General features: G+C 49.3%; 1 protein-coding gene and 1 non-coding gene across 2 annotated transcripts in view; both read right to left on the reverse strand.

Annotated features, from left to right (window-relative positions):
• DYNC1H1 (dynein cytoplasmic 1 heavy chain 1) overlaps positions 1–26,430 on the reverse strand; it is a 117,632-nt gene that overhangs the window by 52,704 nt on the left and 38,498 nt on the right. The window contains exons 46-56 of the mRNA XM_063948631.1: positions 26,227–26,388; positions 25,919–26,133; positions 25,634–25,838; positions 24,231–24,404; positions 22,437–22,556; positions 22,210–22,330; positions 21,111–21,306; positions 18,565–18,682; positions 18,044–18,259; positions 17,744–17,956; positions 17,476–17,603 (exon numbers count right to left, since the gene is read on the reverse strand). Coding sequence (XP_063804701.1) covers positions 17,476–17,603; positions 17,744–17,956; positions 18,044–18,259; positions 18,565–18,682; positions 21,111–21,306; positions 22,210–22,330; positions 22,437–22,556; positions 24,231–24,404; positions 25,634–25,838; positions 25,919–26,133; positions 26,227–26,388 — 1,868 coding nt within the window. The remainder of the gene's footprint in view (positions 1–17,475; positions 17,604–17,743; positions 17,957–18,043; positions 18,260–18,564; positions 18,683–21,110; positions 21,307–22,209; positions 22,331–22,436; positions 22,557–24,230; positions 24,405–25,633; positions 25,839–25,918; positions 26,134–26,226; positions 26,389–26,430) is intronic.
• On the reverse strand, positions 11,371–11,482 carry LOC134981621 (U5 spliceosomal RNA). The gene has a single exon (XR_010190730.1). It is a non-coding gene; the product is annotated as a U5 spliceosomal RNA (small nuclear RNA).

Genomic DNA, 26,430 nt, shown 5'->3' on the forward strand with positions numbered 1-26,430 from the left:
AATCTAAAACTACATTTAGATCCCACGGTGCCACCGGAGGCACCACAGGAGGCTGTATATGCAGTACTCCCTTGACAAAAGTCTGGACCTCAGGGACAGAGGCCAATTCTTTTTGGAAGAATATTGACAGGGCCGAAATTTGAACCTTAATGGATCCCAATTTGAGACCCATAGATAATCCTGATTGCAGGAAATGTAGGAAACGACCCAGTTGGAATTCCTCCGTCGGAACCCTCCGATCCTCGCACCACGCTACATATTTTCGCCAAATGCGGTGATAATGTTTCACGGTGACTTCCTTCCGTGCCTTAATCAAGGTAGGAATGACTTCTTCTGGAATGCCTTTCCCTTTTAGGATCTGGCGTTCAACCGCCATGCCGTCAAACGCAGCCGCGGTAAGTCTTGAAAAAGACAGGGACCCTGCTGTAGCAGGTCCCTTCTCAGAGGTAGAGGCCACGGTTCGTCCGTGAGCATCTCTTGAAGTTCCGGATACCAAGTCCTTCTCGGCCAATCCGGAACCACTAGTATTGTTCTTACTCTTCTTTGCCGTATGATCTTCAATACCTTTGGTATGAGCGGCAGAGGAGGAAACACATACACTGACTGGTACACCCAAGGAGTTACCAGTGCGTCCACAGCTATTGCCTGTGGATCTCTTGACCTGGCGCAATATTTGTCCAGTTTCTTGTTGAGGCGAGACGCCATCATGTCTACAATTGGTCTTTCCCAACGGTCTATTAACATGTTGAAGACTTCTGGATGTAGACCCCACTCTCCCGGATGAAGATCGTGTCTGCTGAGGAAGTCTGCTTCCCAGTTGTCCACGCCCGGGATGAACACTGCTGACAGTGCTATCACGTGATTCTCCGCCCAGCGAAGAATCTTGGCAGCTTCTGCCATTGCACTCCTGCTTCTTGTGCCGCCCTGCCTGTTTACATGGGCGACCGCCGTGATGTTGTCCGACTGAATCAACACCGGCTTTCCTTGCAGGAGAAGTTCCGCCTGGCTTAGAGCATTGTAGATTGCTCTTAGTTCCAGAATGTTTATGTGAAGAGACTTTTCCAGACTCGTCCATACTCCCTGGAAGTTTCTTCCTTGTGTGACTGCTCCCCAGCCTCTCAGGCTGGCGTCCGTGGTCACCAGGATCCAATCCTGAATGCCGAATCTGCGGCCTTCTAATAGGTGAGCCTTCTGCAACCACCACAGAAGTGACACCCTTGTCTTTGGTGACAGGGTTATTCGCAGGTGCATCTGCAGATGCGACCCTGACCATTTGTCCAACAGATCCCTTTGGAATATTCTTGCATGGAATCTGCCGAATGGAATTGCTTCGTAAGAAGCCACCATTTTTCCCAGGACTCTTGTGCATTGATGTACTGACACTTTTCCTGGTTTTAGGAGGTTCCTGACCAGATCGGATAACTCCTTGGCTTTTTCCTCTGGAAGGAAAACCTTTTTCTGAACCGTGTCCAGAATCATTCCTAGGAACAGCAGACGAGTTGTCGGGATTAAATGGGATTTTGGAATATTCAGAATCCACCCGTGTTGTCTTAGCACCTCTTGAGATAGTGCTAAAGCTGTCTCCAGCTGTTCTCTGGACCTTGCCCTTATTAGGAGATCGTCCAAGTATGGGATAACTAATACGCCTTTTCTTCGAAGAAAGAATCATCATCTCGGCCATTACCTTGGTAAAGACCCGAGGCGCCGTGGACAATCCGAACGGCAGCGTCTGAAACTGATAGTGACAGTTTTGAACAATGAACCTGAGGTACCCCTGGTGTGCGGGGTAAATCGGAACGTGTAGATACGCATCCTTGATGTCCAAGGATACCATAAAGTCCCCTTCTTCCAGGTTCGCTATCACTGCTCTGAGTGACTCCATCTTGAACTTGAACTTTTTTATGTAGAGGTTCAAGGACTTCAGATTTAGAATAGGCCTTACCGAGCCATCCGGCTTCGGTACCACAAATAGAGTGGAATAATACCCCTTTTTGTTGTAATAGGGGTACTTTGACTATCACCTGCTGAGCGTACAGCTTGTGAATGGCTTCCAACACCCTCTCCCTTTCGGAAGAGACGGTTGGTAAGGCAGACTTCAGGAAACGATGAGGAGGATCCGTCTCTAATTCCAACCTGTACCCCTGAGATATTATCTGCAGGATCCAGGGGTCTACCTGCGAGTGAGCCCACTGCGCGCTGTAATTTTTGAGACGGCCCCCCACTGTCCCCGAGTCCGCTTGAGAGGCCCCAGCGTCATGCTGAGGTTTTTGCAGGAGCCGGGGAGGGCTTCTGTTCCTGGGAAGGAGCTGCCTGTTGGTGTCTCTTCCCTCTTCCTCTGCCTCGTGGCAGGTACGACAAGCCCTTTGCTCTCTTATTTTTGTAGGAGCGAAAAGGCTGCGGTTGAAAGGTCGGTGCCTTTCTCTGTTGGGGAGTGACTTGAGGTAAAAAAGTGGATTTCCCGGCAGTAGCCGTGGCCACCAAGTCTGATAGACCAACTCCAAATAACTCCTCCCCTTTATACGGCAAAACCTCCATGTGACGTTTTGAATCCGCATCGCCTGTCCACTGTCGTGTCCATAAGGCTCTTCTGGCTGAAATGGACATAGCACTCATCCGAGATGCCAGTGTGCAAATATCCCTCTGTGCATCACGCATATAGATAAATGCATCCTTTATTTGTTCTAACGACAGTAAAACATTGTCCCTATCTAGGGTATCAATATTTTCAATCAGGGATTCTGACCAAACTACTCCAGCACTGCACATCCAGGCAGTTGCTATAGCTGGTCGTAGTATAACACCTGCATGTGTGTATATATTCTTTTGAATAACTTCCATCTTTCTATCTGATGGATCCTTAAGTGCGGCCGTCTCAGGAGAGGGTAACGCCACTTGTTTGGATAAGCGTGTGAGCGCCTTGTCCACCTTAGGGGGTGTTTCCCAGCGCGCCCTAACCTCTGGCGGGAAAGGGTATAATGCCAATAACTTTTTTGAAATTATCAACTTTTTATCAGGAGCAACCCACGCTTCATCACACACGTCATTTAATTCTTCTGATTCAGGAAAAACTGTTTGTAGTTTTTTCACACCATACATAATACCCTGTTTTACGGTATCTGTAGTATCAGCTAAATGTAACGTCTCCTTCATTGCCAAAATCATATAACGTGTGGCCCTACTGGAAAATACGTTTGAATTTCTACCGTCGTCACTGGAATCAGTGCCCGTGTCTGGGTCTGTGTCGACCGACTGAGGCAAAGGGCGTTTTACAGCCCCTGACGGTGTTTGAGGCGCCTGGACAGGCATTAATTGATTGTCCGGCCGCCTCATGTCCTCAACTGACTGTTTAAGGGAAGATAAACCATCACGTAATTCCACAAATAAAGGCATCCATTCTGGTGTCGACCCCCTGGGGGGTGACATCTGCATATTTGGCAATTGCTCCGCCTCCACACCAATATCGTCCTCATACATGTCGACACCACGTACCGACACACACCGCAAACTCACAGGGAATGCTCTAATGAAGACAGGACCCACTAGCCCTTTTGGGGAGACAGAGGGAGAGTCTGCCAGCACACACCACAAAGCGCTATATATACAAGGGATATCCTTATATTAAGTGCTCCCTTATAGCTGCTTTAATATATATATATATAGCCATTAATGTGCCCCCCCTCTCTGTTTTACCCTGTTTCTGTAGTGCAGTGCAGGGGAGAGACCTGGGAGCCGTTCTGACCAGCGGAGCTGTGACAGAAAATGGCGCCGTGTGCTGAGGAGATAGGCCCCGCCCCTTTTTCGGCGGGTTCTTCTCCCGCTATTTTTCCAGTCAGGCAGGGGTTAAATATCTCCATATAGCCCCTATGGGCTATATGTGAGGTATTTTTAGCCTTGTATAAGGTTTATATTTGCCTCTCAGAGCGCCCCCCCCCAGCGCTCTGCACCCTCAGTGACTGCCCAGTGAAGTGTGCTGAGAGGAAAATGGCGCACAGCTGCAGTGCTGTGCGCTACCTTATGAAGACTGAGGAGTCTTCAGCCGCCGGTTTCCGGACCTCTTCACGCTTCAGCATCTGCAAGGGGGTCGGCGGCGCGGCTCCGGGACCGGACTCCACGGCTGGGCCTGTGTTCGATCCCTCTGGAGCTAATGGTGTCCAGTAGCCAAGCAGCAAATCCACTCTGCATGCAGGTGAGTTTACTACTTTCCCCCTAAGTCCCACGTTGCAGTGATCCTGTTGCCAGCAGGACTCACTGTAAAGAAAAAAAAACCTAAACTAAACTTTCTCTAAGCAGCTCTTTAGGAGAGCCACCTAGATTGCACCCTTCTCGTTCGGGCACAAAATCTAACTGGAGTCTGGAGGAGGGTCATAGGGGGAGGAGCCAGTGCACACCACCTGACCTAGTAAAGCTTTACTTTTTTGTGCCCTGTCTCCTGCGGAGCCGCTATTCCCCATGGTCCTTTCAGGAACCCCAGCATCCACTTAGGACGATAGAGAAAACCCGAATTAGTTAACAATAACTATGTACAAGTATTGCAGATAATCCGCACTTGGGATGGGCGCCCAGCATCCACTACGGACTCCGAGAAATAGAATTATCGGTAAGTAAATTCTTATTTTCTCTATCGTCCTAAGTGGATGCTGGGGTTCCTGAAAGGACCATGGGGATTATACCAAAGCTCCCAAACGGGCGGGAGAGTGCGGATGACTCTGCAGCACCGAATGAGAGAACTCCAGGTCCTCCTTTGCCAGGGTATCAAATTTGTAAAAATTTACAAACGTGTTCTCCCCTGACCACGTAGCTGCTCGGCAGAGTTGTAATGCCGAGACCCCTCGGGCAGCCGCCCAAGATGAGCCCACCTTCCTTGCGGAATGGGCCTTAACAGATTTAGGCTGTGGCAGGCCTGCCACAGAATGTACAAGTTGAATTTTGTTACAAAACCAACGAGCAATCGACTGCTTAGAAGCAGGTGCACCCAACTTGTTGGGTGCATACAGTATAAACAGCGAGTCAGATTTTCTGACTCCAGCCGTCCTTTAAATGTATATTTTTAAGGCTCTGACAACGTCCAACAACTTGGAGTCCTTCAAGTCGTCTGTAGCCGCAGGCACTACAATAGGCTGGTTCAGGTGAAACGCTGATACCACCTTAGGGAGAAAATGCGGACGCGTCCGCAGCTCTGCCCTATGTCGAATGGAAAATTAAATAAGGGCTTTTATAAGACAAAGCCGCCAGTTCAGATACTCTCCCGGCCGAAGCCAGGGCCAGTAACATAGTCACTTTCCATGTGAGATATTTCAAATCCACATTCTTTAGTGGTTCAAACCAATTGGATTTGAGGAAATCTAAAACTACATTTAGATCCCACGGTGCCACCTTAGGCACCACAGGAGGCTGTATATGCAGTACTCCTTTGATAAAAATCTGGACCTCAGGGACTGAGGCCAATTCTTTGTGGAAGAATATTGATAGGGCCGAAATTTGAACCTTAATAGATCCCAATTTGAGACCCATAGACAATCCTGATTGCAGGAAATGTAGGAAAACGACCCAGTTGAAATTCCTCCATCGGAGCACTCCGCTGCTCGCACCACGCAACATATTTTCGCCAAATACGGCGATAATGCTTCGCGGTGACTTCCTTCCTTGCCTTTATCAAGGTAGGAATGACTTCTTCTGGAATGCCTTTTCCTTTTAGGATCTGGCATTCAACGCCATGCCGTCAAACGCAGCCGCGGTAAGTCTTGAAAAAGACAAGGACCCTGCTGAAGCAGGTCCCTTCTCAGAAGTAGAGGCCACGGATCGTCCGTGACCATCTCTTGAAGTTCCGGGTACCAAGTCCTTCTTGGCCAATCCGGAGCCACTAGTCTTACTCCTCTTTGCCGTATAATCCTCAATACCTTTGGTATGAGAGGCAGAGGAGGAAACACATATACCGACTGGTACACCCAAGGTGTTACCAGCGCGTCCACAGCTATTGCCTGCGGATCTCTTGACCTGGCGCAATACCTGTCCAGTGTTTTGTTGAGGCGAGACGCCATCATGTCCACCATTGGTTTTACCCAACGGTTTAATAGCATGTGGAAAACTTCTGGATGAAGTCCCCACTCTCCCGGGTGAAGGTCGTGTCTGCTGAGGAAGTCTGCTTCCCAGTTGTCCACGCCCGGGATGAATACTGCTGACAGTGCTATCACGTGATTCTCCGCCCAGCGAAGGATCCTGGCAGCTTCTGCCATTGCCCTCCTGCTTCTTGTGCCGCCCTGTCTGTTTACATGGGCGACTGCCGTGATGTTGTCCGACTGGATCAACACCGGTCTTCCTTGAAGCAGAGGTTCCGCCTGGCTTAGAGCATTGTAGATTGCTCTTAGTTCCAGAATGCTTATGTGAAGAGACTTTTTCAGGCTCGACCACACTCCCTGGAAATTTCTTCCCTGTGTGACTGCTCCCCAGCCTCTCAGGCTGGCATCCGTGGTCACCAGGATCCAATCCTGTATGCCGAATCTGCGGCCCTCCAATAGATGAGCCTCCTGCAACCACCACAGAAGGGATACCCTTGTCCTCGGCGACAGGGTTATCCGCAGGTGCATCTGAAGATGCGACCCTGACCATTTGTCCAACAGATCCCTTTGCATGGAATCTGCCGAAAGGGATTGCTTCGTAAGAAGCTACCATTTTTTCCCAGGACTCTTGTGCATTGATGTACAGACACCTTTCCTGGTTTTAGGAGGTTCCTGACCAGGTCAGATAACTCCTTGGCTTTTTCTTCGGGAAGAAAAACCTTTTTCTGAACTGTGTCCAGAATCATCCCCAGGAACAGCAGACGAGTTGTCGGCATTAATTGGGATTTTGGAATATTCAGAATCCATCCGTGCTGCTTTAGCACCTCTTGAGATAGTGCTAAACCCATCTCTAGCTGTTCTCTGGACCTTGCCCTTATTAGGAGATCGTCCAAGTATGGGATAATTAATACGCCTTTTCTTCGAAGAAGAAATATTATCTCGGCCATTACCTTTGTAAAGACCCGAGGTGCCGTGGACAAACCAAACGGCAGCGTCTGAAACTGATAGTGACAGTTTTGTACAACGAACCTGAGGTACCCCTGGTGTGAGGGGTAATTGGAACGTGGAGATACGCATCCTTGATGTCCAAGGATACCATAAAGTCCCCTTCTTCCAGGTTCGCTATCACTGCTCTGAGTGACTCCATCTTGAACTTGAACTTCTTTATGTATAGGTTCAAGGACTTCAGATTTAGAATAGGCCTTACCGAGCCATCCGGCTTCGGTACCACAAATAGAGTGGAATAATACCCCTTCCCTTGTTGTAGAAGAGGTACCTTGACTATCACCTGCTGAGAATACAGCTTGTGAATGGCTTCCAAAACCGTCTCCCTTTCTGAGGGGGACGTTGGTAAAGCAGACTTCAGGAAACGGCGAGGTGGCTCTGTCTCTAATTTCAACCTGTACCCCTGAGATATTATCTGCAGGATCCAGGGATTTACCTGCGAGTGAGCCCACTGCGCGCTGTAATTTTTGAGACGACCGCCTACCGCCCCCGAGTCCGCTTGCGAAGCCCCAGCGTCATGCTGAGGCTTTTGTAGAAGCCGGGGAGGGCTTCTGTTCCTGGGAAGGAGCTGCCTGTTGCTGTCTCTTCCCTCGTCCTCTGCCTCGTGGCAGATATGAATAGCCCTTTGCTCTCTTATTTTTAAAGGAACGAAAGGGCTGCGGTTGAAAGGTCGGTGCCTTTTTCTGTTGGGGAGTGACTTGAGGTAGAAAGGTGGATTTCCCGGCCGTAGCCGTGGCCACCAAATCCGATAGACCGACCTCAAATAACTCCTCTACGCATCGCCTGTCCACTGTCGTGTCCATAAAGCTCTTCTGGCCGAAATGGACATAGCACTTACCCGTGATGCCAGTGTGCAGATATCTCTCTGTGCATCACGCATATAAAGAAATGCATCCTTTATTTGTTCTAACGACAGTAAAATATTGTCCCTGTCCAGGGTATCAATATTTTTGATCAGGGACTCTGACCAAACTACCCCAGCACTGCACATCCAGGCAGTCGCAATAGCTGGTCGTAGTATAACACCTGCATGTGTGTATATACCTTTTTGGATATTTTCCATCCTCCTATCTGATGGATCTTTAAGTGCGTCCGTCTCAGGAGAGGGTAACGCCACTTGTTTTGATAAGCGTGTTAGCGCTTTGTCCACCCTAGGAGGTGTTTCCCAGCGCTCCCTAACCTCTGGCGGGAAAGGGTATAAAGCCAATAACTTCTTTGAAATTAGCAGTTTTTTATCGGGGCACCCCACGCTTCATCACACACGTCATTTAATTCTTCTGATTCGGTAAAAACTACTGGTAGTTTTTTCACACCCCACATAATACCCTGTTTAGTGGTACCTGTAGTATCAGCTAAATGTAACATAACCTTTATTGCCAAAATCATATAACGTGTGGCCCTACTGGAAAATACGGTTGATTCGTCACCTTCACCACCGGAATCAGTGCCTGTGTCTGGGTCTGTGTCGACCGACTGAGGCAAGGGACGTTTTACAGCCCCTGACGGTGTTTGAGGCGCCTGGACAGACACTAATTGAGTGTCCGGCCGCCTCATGTCGGCAAACGACTGCTTAAGCGAGTTGACGCTATCCCGTAATTCCACAAATAAAGGCATCCATTCTGGTGTCGACCCCCTAGGAGGTGACATCCTCATATTTGGCAATTGCTCCGCCTCCACACCAATAACGTCCTCATACATGTCGACACACACGTACCGACACACAGCAGACACACAGGGAATGCTCTATACGAAGACAGGACCCACTAGCCCTTTGGGGAGACAGAGGGAGAGTCTGCCAGCACACACCAAAAAGCGCTATATATGACAGGGATAGCCTTATGATTAAGTGCTCCCTTATAGCTGCTTTTATATTAATATATTGCCATTTATTCTGCCCCCCCTCTCTGTTATACCCTGTTTCTGTAGTGCAGTGCAGGGGAGAGACCTGGGAGCCTTCCTGACCAGCGGAGCTGTGACAGAAAATGGCGCCGTGTGCTGAGGAGATAGGCCCCGCCCCTTTTTCGGCGGGCTCGTCTCCCGCTATTTAGTACATTTAGGCAGGGGTAAATATCTCCATATAGCCTCTGGGGCTATATGTGAGGTATTTTTAGCCTTTTTAAAGGTTTTCATTTGCCTCCCAGGGCGCCCCCCCCCAGCGCCCTGCACCCTCAGTGACTGCCGTGTGAAGTGTGCTGAGAGGAAAATGGCGCACAGCTGCAGTGCTGTGCGCTACCTTAAGAAGACTGCAGGAGTCTTCAGCCGCCGATTCTGGACCTCTTCTTGCTTCAGCATCTGTGAGGGGGCCGGCGGCGTGGCTCCGGTGACCATCCAGGCTGTACCTGTGATCGTCCCTCTGGAGCTTCATGTCCAGTAGCCAAGAAGCCAATCCATCCTGCACGCAGGTGAGTTCACTTCTTCTCCCCTCTGTCCCTCGTTGCAGTGATCCTGTTGCCAGCAGGAATCACTGTAAAATAAAAAACCTAAGCTAAACTCTCTAAGCAGCTCTTTATGAGAGCCACCTAGAATTGCACCCTTCTCGGCCGGGCACAAAAATCTAACTGGAGTCTGGAGGAGGGTCATAGGGGGAGGAGCCAGTACACACCACCTGACCTGTAAAAGCTTTACTTTTGTGCCCTGTCTCCTGCGGAGCCGCTATTCCCCATGGTCCTTTCAGGAACCCCAGCATCCACTTAGGACGATAGAGAAAAACACATCTTTATTCTTAATAGGTGAATACACCAATGTACCGCTAGTGTGCGTGTTTTGCACTAATTACTAGATGTACATTTGTTCTTGCTGGTGTAGTAGGTAAAAGTCTTTGATTTACCATATTTATAATCTTACCTAGGAATTGACATCGTTTAGACGGAATTAGATGCGAATGTTTTCGAACTTGATCTGCTACCGCAGTATACCTTAGTAGCGCAAGTTCGAGGAACTTTGTTGAAACAAAGTTCTTATGAGCAGATCAGCTAAGATAGAGAAACTCTGTTGAGACAGAGTTCTTCTGTGAGATGAGCTATCATCCCCAACCTCACTTTGGTAAATACCCGAGGCGATAAGCAACGGTAGACCTGAAATGGTTAATGGTTGTGGCGATTTGCAAACGCTAGAACCTGTGATGAACAAACCGGAATGGGTATAATACGCATTGTGAAGATCAAATGCAATTATGTAATCTTGTGGCTCCAATAAGCAAATACTAACCGCAGAAAATCCATTTTCCCACTGTAGTAAGTGACTTGCTGATTGAAATTGCAACGGAGCTGTTTGGTTTTGCTCAAACAGAGGGGAATAAGTAACTCTGACTCTGTTGGAGTACTACTGCCTGGATTATAAAGACAGCTGAAAACCAGGCAAGACTAAATGGCAACCTGCCAAACCGTTCCACAGAGGCAGTTTTGTCCTTTAATCTGTAAATAGCTGAGACATGCATGTCTGGAAATCTCGCAAATGTAACATGTAAAGACGCGCTTCCACAATTGGAAAAGAGGTCATGAAACCACTGGCTTGCTGACTGTAGCGTCCTGTCATTACAAGGCGTGACTGTTTTGTACCACCGCTTATAAAGGGATAAAACGCCGTTACAAGTATTTGCGTTTTGATATCTGAATATCAAATTTAGGAGCAACCAGCTCAAACGCCGTTACAAGTATTTGCGTTCTGATATCTGAATATCAAATTTAGGAGCAACGAGCTCAAACGCCGTTACAAGTATTTGCGTTTTGATATCTGAATATCAAATTTAGGAGCAACCCAGCTCTGGCCTTGTCGCGCTTAACTAGCGACGATGAAAGTAACCGGCGTTAGCAGAAGCATTACAGATATCCTTTGCAGCTTGTTTTAACAGTGATCGTCATTGTTTCATACATAGATTATATTAACCCAAATGTATCCTGGGTTTTTATAAAGTTTGACAGAAACGCATTTACCAATAGCGGATTGCGTCATTTTGGAACCGATTATGTATGTTGTCAAAAACCCCGCACTATCTGAGTGCTGGACTAATGTACCCTTCTCACTTGTAGTTATCGGTGTGAGATTTGACATAAAATCGTGCATTAAATTATAAGACCAGTGAAATAAACACTCTGGTACCCAAAGGGAAATTGTTTGGAAAGACTGTCTTTTGTTAGAGCTGGCGGAATCACTTCCGAGACTCCGATGTTACCGCTCTTTTAATTTGAATTGCCAACGTAAGATTTTTAAAAATTATTTTTAGTCTGCGCTAGAGCCTTACTCGCTATGTAGACAGACACCACAATAGGCAACAGACAGACACTTGCACGACTTATTGACGTTATTATGTGTCATATATATATATGTTATTGCTGAACATATTAAACTCATGGTTGTTTCTCTCTACTGAAACTTTAGTAAAAAACGAAAGATTTATTCGATGTGAAGAGAAACCAGAGTATTCTTTATGTGAAAACAGTTCACATGGGCATATGAAACCCGAACCAAATTCCTACTAACCCCCCTGCTCCTCTGGTGGCTTAGAGATGTAGGGCAGGAATGTTCTAGAATTATGTAGAAATACAGCCAAAAATTCCCACTAACACCCCTGCGCCTCCTTGTGGAGTAGAGGTGTATGGCCGGAATGTTCTGGAATTATAAGCTGGAAAACCAGCAATGATTAAAAATGGCCGTCATGCCATGCTTTCACAAAAAATCACAGTACAGGTTACCTGCTGCAGTGTTAATATAGGCTTAATAGCCTATTATACAGTTAATATAGGCTTAATAGCCTATTATACAGTGATAACACAGGTCTAGGATACAGTAAAATACATGCATTTAGTTAGGCTTCATTAATATGAACAGTGCCTGCAGTGAATTTTGTATTATCTTGCAGCCTTAACAGAAAATACCAGAAAACATGGTTAAAAAAAAAAAAAAAAATGCAATAGGTTATGACACTGATAGCCTATTCCTTACTGTTTAAAACGCTGACCAGCCTATTCTTAACCCATGCAGCCTTGCTATATGGTGCTGCTGCTATGGGCATTACTCCCCCTCACCCCCCCTGCAGCTGCGCTGCTTGTGAGGTAGTGTTACCTGTAGCGTACGGGAGCGAGTGCAGGGAGAGTAGGGAGCGCTGTGTATAGCGCCGGGGAGCCGTCTGAAAGAGCGGGCGGCCCCTTCATACAGCAGTGGCCGGGCATCAGCGGCGTGCGGTGTCCTCACTGGAAGAGCGGCCGGCGTCTGTGAGTGACGTGCGGCCGCTCTGTTAGAACACTTTACAGTGGTGCCGGGTAATCAGCGCTGGGAGAGCGGCCGGCGTCTCTGAGTGACGTGCGGCCGCTTTTCTAGCTTAATTCAGCGGGACACCTTCAGCGGCGGCTTCAGCGGCGGGCAACAGTAAAATCACACTTCCCACACAGCAGGGCGGCAGCGTGAGCTGACCGCCCTGACCCCCCACCATACCTTGTGCCTCCTGTAAGCTCCGTCTCATGTGACGGACTTTCATCCTGGCTGTGACGGGGCTTCTCTGTAAGCTCCGTCCAGCTTCTCATCCTGGCTGTGACGGGGCTTCTCTCTGTAAGCTCCGTCCAGCTTCTCTGTCAGATACCTCATCTTGGCTGTGACGGGGCTTCTTCCTGTAAGCTCCGTCCAGCTCTTTGCTTATTCCTGGCTGTGACGGGGCTTCTTCTGTAAGCTCCGTCCAGCTTGCAGGAGACAGTGGCTGCCTGTGGCTGTGAGGGTGCTCTTTGTGAGGACCGACACGCCATGCGCTGCCTTGCAGCGCCTGTGGCTGTGAGGGTGCTCTTTGTGAGGACCGACACGCCATACGCTGCCTTGCAGCGGCACCATCCCGGACCCATGTTTTTCAAGAAACTGGGGAAGGGAAGTGTAAAATAAAAAGTAAAATGAAAAATAAAATAAAATCTCAACTGTGGGCACTTCCCACAAGCCGATGTTCGTGCTGTGAGCACCGAAAATACACTGAGAGAGTACACTGAGGTACTCGGGGATATGGAGGGGGGAGAGTCCTAAATTTAAATATTCAGTGCCTTTGTTCGGCTACGCCCGTCCATATCCCAAGAGTACTCCAGTGATCCCTAGTGGATGATAAAGAAAGAGAGAGATTACAGATGTAAGTTAAGGTTGGGGTGAGCACAGGAGACAGAGATCTGCTTATTTGTGAGGGTACAGGATGAAGGGGAGAGGTAGTAGAGTAGCAGGATGACCAGAGTGCAGATGCTTCATCTTCATTTGTGCGATCACATGAAGAGAAAATGCCAGAGGGTTCAGGAAGGGAATTGAGCAGGTCACTGGCTGCGACAGAGCATGACATTTCATCTCGGATCTTATCAATCTTGTCACTGAAGTAGGAAGCTAGATCTTGCGCCTTGATAGTGGCTGGTGCTTTTGGTGAGGGAGTGTTTAGAAGTGGTTTAAATGCATTATAAAGTCGCTTGGGGTTAGAGGCTTGAGCAGAGATGAGAGTTTGGGAAGATGTTTCTTTGGCAGTGTCCAGGGCATTACGATAGGAGTGGTAAATGGTCTTTTTGTGAAGAAGTCACTTGGAGTATGAGATTTACGTCACCGACATTCTACTTTACATGAGAGTTTTTGTAGGTGTCTTGTTAATGTAGAGTGCCACGGGTGACATCCAGGCCTACTGGAGTGTAATGGGTAGCTGGAGCCACTTCATCAAGGGCTATATCTAGAGTTTGACATAGATATATACAGTATGTCCTCTATCCACACTCACTGACTCCAGGACAATATTGCTGTGCGGCTGGGTCATACAGCCACCAAGACCCTCTGCAACCTAGGCTGGATCATTATGCACCTATCCTGGGGTATCACACTATTCCCCTATAGAGTATGCGAGCAGGGCCCTCCTCTCTGTCTGTCAGTCTTGTTTTATTACCGTTGTGCAATGTGCTGGCGTTCTATAAGTTACTGACAATAAATTGCATCTCCAATCGCAGCGCAGACAAAGCTCACATCAAGCGCTGCAGAGTACAGCCAGGTACGTCTTACAGACCACAAGATTGTGCCAATATGGGAACTGGAAACGATTCTAGCACTGAAAGGAAAACAGCTAGGCTTCTGCTAATGACACACAATTGTCTCATGAAGCCATTAATATGACTGGGTATAACCTGGAGTCTCCTCCTGATACAGCAAGGGTCCGGGAACTTCTCTGCTGGGGGGAGGGGGAGCAGCCTACAGAGAACGGGGCCTAATCCCGTCAGGCAGTATGGCAGATAGATGAAAGACCAATGCTGCCTGCGCAACGTGCCTACACACACACACACACACACACACACAGAGCAACGTGCCTACACACACACACACACAGAGCAACGTGCCTCCACACACACACAGAGCAACGTGCCTCCACACACACACAGAGCAACGTGCCTCCACACACACACACACACACACACACACACACACACACACAGAGCAACGTGCCTACACACACACACACACAGAGCAACGTGCCTCCACACACACACAGAGCAACGTGCCTCCACACACACACACACACACACAGCAACGTGCCTCCACACACACACACAGAGCAACATGCCCACACACACACACAGAGCAACGTGCCTCCACACACACACAGAAACGTGCCTCCACACACACACACACAGAGCAACGTGCCTCCACACACACACAGAGCAACGTGCCCACACACACAGCAACGTGCCTACACACACACAGCAACGTGCCCACACACACACACACACACACACAGCAACGTGCCTCCACACACACACACACACAACGTGCCTCCACACACACCCACACAGAGCAACGTGCCTCCACACACACACACACACACACACACACAGAGCAACGTGCCTACACACACACAGAGCAACGTGCCTCCACACACACACACACAGAGCAACGTGCCTCCACACACACACACAGAGCAACGTGCCTCCACACACACACAGAGCAACGTGCCTCCACACACACACACAGAGCAACGTGCCTCCACACACACAGAGCAACGTGCCTCCACACACACACACACAGAGCAACGTGCCTCCACACACACACACAGAGCAACGTGCCTCCACACACACACACACAGAGCAACGTGCCTCCACACACACACACACACAGAGCAACGTGCCTCCACACACACACACACAGAGCAACGTGCCTCCACACACACACAGAGCAACGTGCCTCCACACACACACACACAGAGCAACGTGCCTCCACACACACACACACACACACACACAGAGCAACGTGCCTCCACACACACACAGCAACGTGCCTCCACACACACAGAGCAACGTGCCTCCACACACACACAGAGCAACGTGCCTCCACACACACACACAGAGCAACGTGCCTCCACACACACACACACAGAGCAACGTGCCTACACACACAGCAACGTGCCCACACACACACACAGCAACGTGCCCACACACACACACAGAGCAACGTGCCTCCACACACACACACAGAGCAACGTGCCTCCACACACACACACAGAGCAACGTGCCTCCACACACACACACACACAGAGCAACGTGCCCACACACACACAGAGCAACGTGCCCACACACACACACACACAGCAACGTGCCTCCACACACACACACACACACAGAGCAACGTGCCTACACACACACACACACAGAGCAACGTGCCTCCACACACACACACAGCAACGTGCCTCCACACACACACACAGAGCAACGTGCCTCCACACACACAGCAACGTGCCCACACAAACACACAGAGCAACGTGCCTCCACACACACACACACAGAGCAACGTGCCTCCACACACACACACACAGAGCAACGTGCCTACACACACAGCAACGTGCCCACACACACACACAGCAACGTGCCCACACACACACACAGAGCAACGTGCCTCCACACACACACACAGAGCAACGTGCCTCCACACACACACACAGAGCAACGTGCCTCCACACACACACACACACAGAGCAACGTGCCCACACACACACAGAGCAACGTGCCCACACACACACACACACAGCAACGTGCCTCCACACACACACACACACACACACAGAGCAACGTGCCTACACACACACACACACACAGAGCAACGTGCCTCCACACACACACACAGCAACGTGCCTCCACACACACACACAGAGCAACGTGCCTCCACACACACAGCAACGTGCCCACACAAACACACAGAGCAACGTGCCTCCACACACACACACACAGAGCAACGTGCCTCCACACACACACACAGAGCAACGTGCCTCCACACACACACACAGAGCAACGTGCCTCCACACACACACACAGAGCAACGTGCCTCCACACACACACACAGAGCAACGTGCCCACACACACACACAGAGCAACGTGCCTCCACACACACACACAGCAACGTGCCTCCACACACACACACAGAGCAACGTGCCTCCACACACACACACAGAGCAACGTGCCTCCACACACACACACAGAGCAACGTGCCTCCACACACAGCAACGTGCCCCCACACACACACACAGCAACGTGCCCCCACACACACAGCAACGTGCCTCCACACACACACACACAGAGCAACGTGCCTCCACACACACACAGAGCAACGTGCCTCCACACACACACACACACAGAGCAACGTGCCTCCACACACACACACACACACAGAGCAACGTGCCTCCACACACGCAGCAACGTGCCTCCACATACACACACAGAGCAACGTGCCTCCACACACACAGCAACGTGCCCACACACACACACAGCAACGTGCCCACACACACAGCAACGTGCCCCCACACACACACAGAGCAACGTGCCTCCACACACACAGAGCATGTGCCTCCACACACACAGAGCATGTGCCTCCACACACACACACACAGAGCAACGTGCCTCCACACACACACACACAGAGCAACGTGCCTCCACACACACACACACAGAGCAACGTGCCTCCACACACACACACACACACACAGAGCAACGTGCCTCCACACACACACACAGCAACGTGCCTCAACACACACACACACAGAGCAACGTGCCTCCACACACACACACACACAGAGCAACGTGCCTCCACACACACACAGCAACGTGCCTCCACACACACACACACACACAGCAACGTGCCTCCACACACACACACAGAGCAACATGCCCACACACACACACAGAGCAACGTGCCTCCACACACACACAGAAACGTGCCTCCACACACACACACACAGAGCAACGTGCCTCCACACACACACAGAGCAACGTGCCCACACACACAGCAACGTGCCTACACACACACAGCAACGTGCCCACACACACACACACACACACACACAGCAACGTGCCTCCACACACACACACACACAACGTGCCTCCACACACACCCACACAGAGCAACGTGCCTCCACACACACACACACAGAGCAACGTACCTATTGAACCGTTTCAGCATGATGGCGTTCTCCGTGCACAGGTCATCTGCAGGTAAGGAACTGGCTTGCCAGCGAAGCCTCTCGTCTGCATTAGACAGGTATTCCGTTCTTGCAATGTCTGTGCGGAACTGAGGACAAATGAAACAGCAATGAGGAGAAATACAACACAGAGCAAACAGATGTAACGAGACGATGCCTTCACCAGCATTAAGGCAGAAGTAGGGCACACCTTTCCGCCGGATGGCGTGTGGAGTTCAAGGTGTGTTACCTGGATGTTTGCCTGCTGCAAGTGATGGGACCACGTGGTGAACAAGTTCTGCCGCATCTGTTGGTCAAAATAGCCAGCGTAGGCGATGAACGCAGCCGACAGTAAGCAGTCACCAGCAATGGTGGACATCTGGTTTTTGAAGGTTTCGCTGGTCTTCTCCCACCGGTCTCGTTCTGCGGACAGGCTCTTCAGAAGCGCTGTGCTGCGATTAACCTGCAGGTAAAACATTCAGACGCTGTAACGCCGGCAAAGCTCAGTCATTCCCCGTGCAATGTAACACTCTGGAACGCGGCATCTCACCTTGGCTTCTACAGCCGCCAGGTCAGCTTTGATAGCCTGGGCTTCGGAGATGAGAACGGCGTATTCCTCCTTGTACCGCGCAATACTGGCTTCAAGGTCTCGGATCATTTGCTCCACTTCATTGGCTTTTGCCTGGTTGTCTTTAGCATCATCTTCCAGTTTCTGCAGCTCATTGCGCAAGGGCTCCACGCGTTTCAGCATGTCAGCGTAGTTCAGCTGGTGCAAGGTAAGTGAGGTTGTGTATATAAGGAGATCAGCTCCATTCACGCTGAGACAACAGTCAGCCAATCATTTTACTAGGAACTAGTGACATCACTGAGAAGGGATCGCAGCTCATATTATCCAGCTAATATGGCGTGATGGAAACTCATCACCGGGATGCGCTGTTATCAGAGACTGGCAACTATAGGACGATACAAACCTGTGACATAATGTTCCTAATTGACGCCACATAAGCCCCCAAGAGACCCGGACCCCATAGATGCCACCAGTTCCTAGAGAACGGACAGACTGTAACTTACCTGAGCAATGGCCCATTTCACCATAGGTCCACAAGCCAGGGAAGCTCGGTTTACAATTTCGTAATTGTAGCTTGGATTGGATAAGTAATTCTTCTTCATCTTCTCCCGGATGGAATCACTGGCGGAGCCGCATCCAAGACAAAAGAGAATCCAGGGTTACACGATTCAAGACAGAAATCTCCTGAGCCTACTGGACAATCTACCTAATGACAGACCTGAGACAACCTGATGGTTTGTAGGAATTCCTCAGCTACAGTCGGTGAGCAGCTATTGGACGGTACTTAATGCAGAAATGACATTACGTATCAGCCATATCCTTACCCGGGGGCCCCCGCACCCTGCATTACCCCTCCTCCACATCACTACCCATTCCTGCCCTGGCTAGACTACTGACTGCCACCTCAAAGACTGGCTCTGTTACCCACCCCATGCCCAACCAAACTTCTCACTTGTCTCCAGAGCTTCCAACACAAATAGAACCCTTTCACCAAAGCCTACAAGTCACCCACTGCTGCTCCTACGGACTGCGAGCTCTCCGGGCCAGGCGCTCTGTCCTCACGGTTTTCATCTGCACCGCTCTCTCACGCTCTACCACCATCCGGTCCTGTCTGCTGCACCCATGCCCAGGGCACAAGCTTACATCATGCGGCTTTCCTCCATGGCCCCTCGGAACTCTGCGTCAACTATTACTCCGTCTTCAGTGCTTGATTTCTAGTTGCATTGATTTACTTTGTAACGCATTGTTTATTCATTGTGTTCTGCTCTACCTCCCCACTGTACCATGCCGATAACCCTTTATGGCACTTTATAAATAATAATGTTCCCCAAGCAGTGTACCTAGGACTGGCATCAAACTGTAATTCAACAAAGCAGAGGTGCTGCAAGGGCGACTCATGCCACACCGCCACGTATGCGGCTGCAGGGGGCGACCCATGCCACACCGCCACGTATATGGCTGCAAGGAACGACCCATGCCACATTGCCACGTAAGCGGCTGCAAGGAATGCCCCACGCCACACCGCCACGTATGCGGCTGCAGGGGGCGACTCATGCCACACCGCCACGTATGCGGCTGCAGGGGGCGACTCTTGCCACACCGCCACGTATGCGGCTGCAGGGGGCGACTCTTGCCACACCGCCACGTATGCGGCTGCAGGGGGCGACTCACGCCACACCGCCACGTATGCGGCTGCAGGGGGCGACTCATGCCACACCGCCACGTATGTGGCTGTAAGGAACGACCCACGCCACACCACGTATGCTGGCAGTATACAATTACATTTTCGGCCCCCAGTGGACGACCCCTATCACTACGCACTGAATGTTTGTGCACATAAATGGGAAGCAGGTTTAATATCTCAGCTGGCTCATAAATTGGTAACCTAAGAACTAGAGGAACACATCTAAGGAATACAGGAACAGTAGCTATGACTACAGATGCACTACATCTCCCAGTATCGGCAGCACGTGTCCGGTCTGCAGCACTTTACCTGCTCCAAGCTACTTGCACGACTGTGCTTGCGGATGCCCACGCAGGATGGATATCTGAGACAAACGCACAACGCAGTGTAATAAACTACGCTCTCGGGCCGCAGGCGTCTGATAATGGATTTATTTAGACCACAACAAACTAAAAAAACAAGTGTTTTTAGAAAGACGGAAGAAAGAAAGGTTGGTGAAGAGCCATTTCCTCCCCGGACAGACGTCAGGGTGAAGCAGACAGGGTGCAGGTTGTTACAGAGCGAGCTGGCGGCTGTTCCAGCAGCGGCGACAAGACGGACACCGCGCTAACAAATACCTTAGATCTTCCGGATTTAGGTTGATAATGTTGGTGATGAAATTATCCCTGAGAAATACTGTTCTGATCTTTTTCCAGTCACTGGTCTCCTCTCCCAGAAGGAGACAGATAGACTCTAAGGCCAGTTTTACTGCGGCAGGAGGGTTGCCCATGGCTTTTACTTCAACAAGGTGCTGTCTCTTTATAGAGCTCACCGCTATTAGGGGGGTGAGAATAACATTACCATTCATGCAGGGTTAGTACAGACACAGCTGCTGCTGAGGTGCTGGGAAGAAACCTAAGTTCCGGGAGGAGATAATGCAGAAGGCGGCTTACACGGACCTGGAAGTGTGGAGCCTAAACACAGACACCTATAGGATCAGACTTATGGGAGAGACTAGGTAACCATGTACGAGATGCCCCCTAGTGGTGGAAAGCATTACACATACAGACGGAGCCAAGCTAATCTAGACTTATCTGCTGCGCCTAGGTGCACCATGGCTTATTAGCATAAGCCTTTCATCTGTTCTTAAAGGGATAGATGAGGATGGCTCCATCTGTACATACAAGTATTCTAGCAATTATACTAGTGTTAGAATTCCACGTAAATGTTATTTTCCATAGGCAGTGTGTACGTGTACACTTCCAGCAAAACACCCGCCACGGTGAGAGATCTACGGGAATATTCCCACCGGCCGCCCACGCAGCTAGTCTATGAACAGTTTCTCCCCCGGCCGCAGCAGCAGCTGTACACAACTTATCTATTCACCTGATCTCCTCAGCGGAAAAGTTTACAATAGTTGGAATGAAGTTTTCCCGCATAATGATGGAACGAATCTGCTTCCAGTCCGTTGTACTCTCACCCAGCAGCAGACAGATGGACTCTAGCGCCAGCTTCACTGCTGCTGGAGGATTAGCCATAGAACGGACCTCTACCAGGTGCTGTTTCTTTATTGATTTAACAGCTACCCAAGGCGATCAAACCAGATCAAGGACAGGAAGAGAGGGAGAAAGAAGAAACACGACGCACACAGGACAAGAGAAAAAAAAAAAAAAAGGGAGTGAGGAAATCTGATTAGAGGATTCATTGCGGTAACATGAAAAACAGAATATTCATCTGACAATCACAAATAAAGCTAAATGTAATACACATATATACACATTGCCCATCCTGTATTGCAGGCCCGGCAACCTGTGGTTCTCTAGCTGTTGTGGAACTACAAGTCCCAGCATGCCCTGCCACACTTATAGCATTCCCTAATAACAAAACTGTGGTAGGGCATGCTGGGATTTGTAGTTTTACAACAGCTGGAGAGCCACAGGTTGGCCAGGCCTGCTGTATTGCATCAGAACATGTAATTCTGGGTCAGTGTCATCCTTCTGCGCCTCTAGAACGCTTCCAGTTACAGTATCGCTGGGCCTAGCCGCATGCTACCTGGACATAAGGTCATAAGGTCGTGCTCCGGGACACATTAGTACGTTTATCAGACTAGTTCCCCTGTATTTAATGGTGAATTACAACTGAACTGGGAGCTGTTGGAATGCTGACCCCATGAGATCATTCCCAATTCCCCGGACCCCGCAGGAGAGCCCATCTTTACCCTGACACAGACAGCTGCAGCGTCTTTGGGTCTCCTCCAATGGAAACGCATGTCACAATCTTCCTAACCCAGCATGTGAATAAAATGTGTGTTGGCCCCTAATGACTGGTGAATGCACAGGTGGCTCCAATGTGGCTGCGCATGTGTGCGTGTGTGAAGTGACACGGAAGCAGTTTCTATGCCAGTGCACCAGGGACACAAGCAGCACCTTAAAGACTCATTGTGCGTAGGAGAGGAGTATTTACTACAGGGAGGACACGGACGTACCATTCTGAGCCTCAATGACGGCAGGCTCTACCTGATCCAGGTCTTCCTTCACACTCATCTGCTTGTCGGCAATGACCGCTTGCTGCTTGTGCAGCTGTTCCTGGATCTCCTGGCTCATCACCTGCAGGAACACAGAGCCACGGTCATCTCCATCTCTGCAGCGAGTAGCTGGCCTGTACACACTGCAGGTACCAAGCGCTCAGTCATCAGCGGGCAGGAGCCATTACCTTTTTCTTTTCTGCTTCTTGCTGATCCTTCACCATTTTCTTCAACTTGTCATTGGCCGCCGCGTTTTTCACTTCCAGTTCCTGGCTTTTTATCCGCAGGTCACGGCGAAGTTCCTCCACCTGAGATCACGATAGGATTATCCGCTACATGTTAGTGTGGGAAGTCTGTTACAGAAATAGTGCTTGTATATTTCAGAATGGAGACGTGGATGACTGGCGCCAGTTCCTTCGAGGAACAGATATTCCAAGAGATGGATATGCAGCCAGGAACAGCCTTTCACCAGGTACCCTCAAGAGGATAAGGGGTGGTTCCGGACTGTCTTTGGGCAATAAGCGTTAATATTCCTCCTGATACGGTCTTCCAGTAAAATTCTATTACGCCAAGTTATTGACACATGGCAGTGCATAAAAACAAATAGATATTATAAAACAAAGGAAGTATCTCAGAAATAAATGAGTAGGTAATACCAGTAAGTAGTTGTGACCACAATTCTCAGAGCCTACGTCTGCTTCCTCAGGCTGAGGATCCGGCAGATCCGTGCCAGGTCAAGGCTGAGGATCCGGTAGATCCGTGCCAGGGTCAAGGCTGAGGATCCGGTAGATCAGTGCCAGGGTCAAGGCTGAGGATCCGGTAGATCAGTGCCAGGGTCAAGGCTGAGGATCCGGTAGATCAGTGCTAGGGTCAAGGCTGAGGATCCGGTAGATCAGTGCTAGGGTCAAGGCTGAGGATCCGGTAGATCAGTGCTAGGGTCAAGGCTGAGGATCCGGTAGATCAGTGCTAGGGTCAAGGCTGAGGATCCGGTAGATCAGTGCTAGGGTCAAGGCTGAGGATCCGGTAGATCAGTGCTAGGGTCAAGGCTGAGGATCCGGTAGATCAGTGCTAGGGTCAAGGCTGAGGATCCGGTAGATCAGTGCTAGGGTCAAGGCTGAGGATCCGGTAGATCAGTGCTAGGGTCAAGGCTGAGGATCCGGTAGATCAGTGCTAGGGTCAAGGCTGAGGATCCGGTAGATCAGTGCTAGGGTCAAGGCTGAGGATCCGGTAGATCAGTGCTAGGGTCAAGGCTGAGGATCCGGTAGATCAGTGCTAGGGTCAAGGCTGAGGATCCGGTAGATCAGTGCTAGGGTCAGGCTGAGGATCCGGTAGATCAGTGCTAGGGTCAGGCTGAGGCTCCGGTAGATCAGTGCTAGGGTCAGGCTGAGGAAGCAGACGTAGGCTCTGAGACGTTGCTACAACTACTTATATTACCTGCACATTCATTTCTATGAGAAACTTCCTTTGTTTTTGTTTTTAATTGTTTTTTTTTTTTTTTTTTAATCTATTTGATTTTTGTGCCAGGTGAGTAAATTAGCCTAATAGAACTGTACATTTTGGCATTGGGTCTTTCTGGACAATTGGATCCCACTACACAGAATACCGATGGACATCGGGGTTCTGAATGAATGTCCAAAGCAATCTTCCATCCTATTAAGAATAAGAAAAAAGTCTACAACAGAGACAACATCTATGTTGCTCACGCAACCACCGTAAGACAGCTGTGAGAGCTTGTCCAACGCCTACCACTTCTTAAAAACAAGGCGAGTTTGTATGTACTCTCCTGCAAACTTACGTACTAAGTGTGATACACACTATTATTGCACTTTTGTCGTCCACATTAATTTCTGGAAATTTGAGCACATTACTGGAAGAATATATCAGAAGGAATATAAAACACTTATTAGCTGAAGACAGCGCTGAAACCGCCCCTTTTGCTCCTTGTATATGTCACAGTCACCAGATTTTAGGAATGCACCAACCTGGTCCACAGTTTCTTTGATCTTTCGCAGACCGACATTCAGATGCATCTGCTGTTCCTCCAGCTCGCTGCGTTTCTCATTAAACAGATCTGCGTAGTGATTTATAAAGTCCAGATAATGACGGGGCGTAATGGCCATTGTCCTGCCTCCTCTCTTGGCAAGACGGGTGTTTGCCTGCAATTACAACTTTAGTCAATCAGAGCGAATGTTCAACCAAAAGATGTTCGGAACATACCTGTAAAATAGAACAGAACAGAAATAGACAGGTATACCCCTCTTTTTCACTAACAGTGAGACCCACAAGGCCTTCTCTCTTTCAACCACTTTGGGGGTCACTGGTAACTTTGGGGATGTACCAAAACTGCCCCCCTTGGGGAATGTATGCTCAAAATTCCTGGTCTTGGACTGCTGGGCACAGTAATACAGGAGCATCTGAATTCTGGTTATCCCATGAGCACAGCTATGTACCGCTTGGTGGGCAGGAGACTGTCTATACCATGACATTATATACTGGAGTGTCCGTGGCTGAATGGAACATTGCTTGCTATAGTGCACCACCTCTTCAGCTGACACAGGAAGGTGTATATTAGGGTCGAGGATAGTGCATGGACGTGATCATTCAGTGTTCTCCACATGTCATCTGAAATTGTGTCTCATGAGAGAACTGGTTACATTTGTGGATCTATATAACAGACGAACGAACATTTGCCCAAATAATTGAACTTGATGCACTGTGGAGCGTTCCAGCCAGAGGATTCAGCTTGGTTTTTTAGATAACATTGGAAGCTCGCGGTTACTTTGTAATTCTTCTGACATTTTTATTGTGTGATTTATGTATTTAATACATTATTATAGAACTATTTTTGCGCACCTTACATCATGGTATATATATGGTCTCCGGGATACTTGCCTGGGGCCTGTTGAGGTAAAGGTGCCTGAGAAGGAGACCAGTGCTGGGAAAGAGGACTCTATACACCTCATTACCTTAGAACGCTCCTTTCATCTTGCCTGCTGCACAGTGGAACGTAGGCAGTGCTGGCTGAAACACTGCGGACACAAATACCAGTGGCCGGATATCGCCCTCACAGTGACCTGAGAAAGTCAGGAGGTGCTGCTTATCCAGGCTCCCCCCCTCCCCCTCTCCTGGGGTGCTCCTATAGTAAATAGTAGGGATGAGTAACACACCTTACACGCTGCTGAGCGCTCTCTACACCCCAAAGTTACCATTGTCACCCAAAGTGGATACTCCATATCAAGGAGGATCCATGTCACCTTTATATAAATTTATCTGTATCACCATGGAAACATTCAACACGCCTGACGTTGTAGCAGCTGTAGGACCTAGGCTTAACCGTGGGCAGAATGAACTACAAAGCAACAAAAGAGAAGAAATAAAAAAGCACCTGGTGGAGCGTTTGGTGAACAAATACGCAGCCATTGACGATGGCCTCCCTGTGAGACGGCGTCTGCGGGAGTTTATCATACACCACAGGCATATAATCTGGAACAATGTAATTTGGTTTCTCCAGGTCCATTTTACTTGTGAATTCCTTTCCGACTTGGTAGAGAGCTTCTGTTGACCAATCACCAAACCAATTCAGGACACACCTAACACGGGAAATATATTACCATCTGCACAGTGGGACCTGAGAGCATTCAGGATCGTGTAATTATTGTCCATAACAGACCTGTTGAAGAGGGCTGGAGATGTTGCAGCTCTGTCCTTCAGACCTTCTGAGGATGGGTTCATGGTGAAAACAACATGGAGATTGCGAATGACCTGGCTGGTGAACCACTTGTACAGTTCTTCATGCGAGTCCAGCATTAAACCTTCTTTCTGAGCGCCTTCCTTGCACTGTGTCATTAGTGTGGAGTATTCATCACCCTCAAACAAACCAGGAACCTGCGATTGAATAGAGGAATGAGAACAATGAGGACAAAGTCTAGTCAAATATAAGGACTTCCAATAACCGTAATTGCAAGCGTTGGGCTTTACCTCGCCGTTGGCCAGCAAAGTGTTCATTCTCTCCAGGAAACCAGAATCCAAAACATTGGACTCATCCATAATGAACGCAATCTTCTCATTTTTGCAGCCGGAGCGCCTTAGGACAGTTCTAAGATCTTCATCGAAATCTTCACCAGTGTACTTCCTGTGCACCTGTGGCATTAAACGTTAGTCTGACTGGTTGCTATGTGAAAC

This window comes from Pseudophryne corroboree, chromosome 12 (assembly GCF_028390025.1).
Source record: "Pseudophryne corroboree isolate aPseCor3 chromosome 12, aPseCor3.hap2, whole genome shotgun sequence".
Taxonomy (NCBI): Eukaryota; Metazoa; Chordata; class Amphibia; order Anura; family Myobatrachidae; genus Pseudophryne; species Pseudophryne corroboree.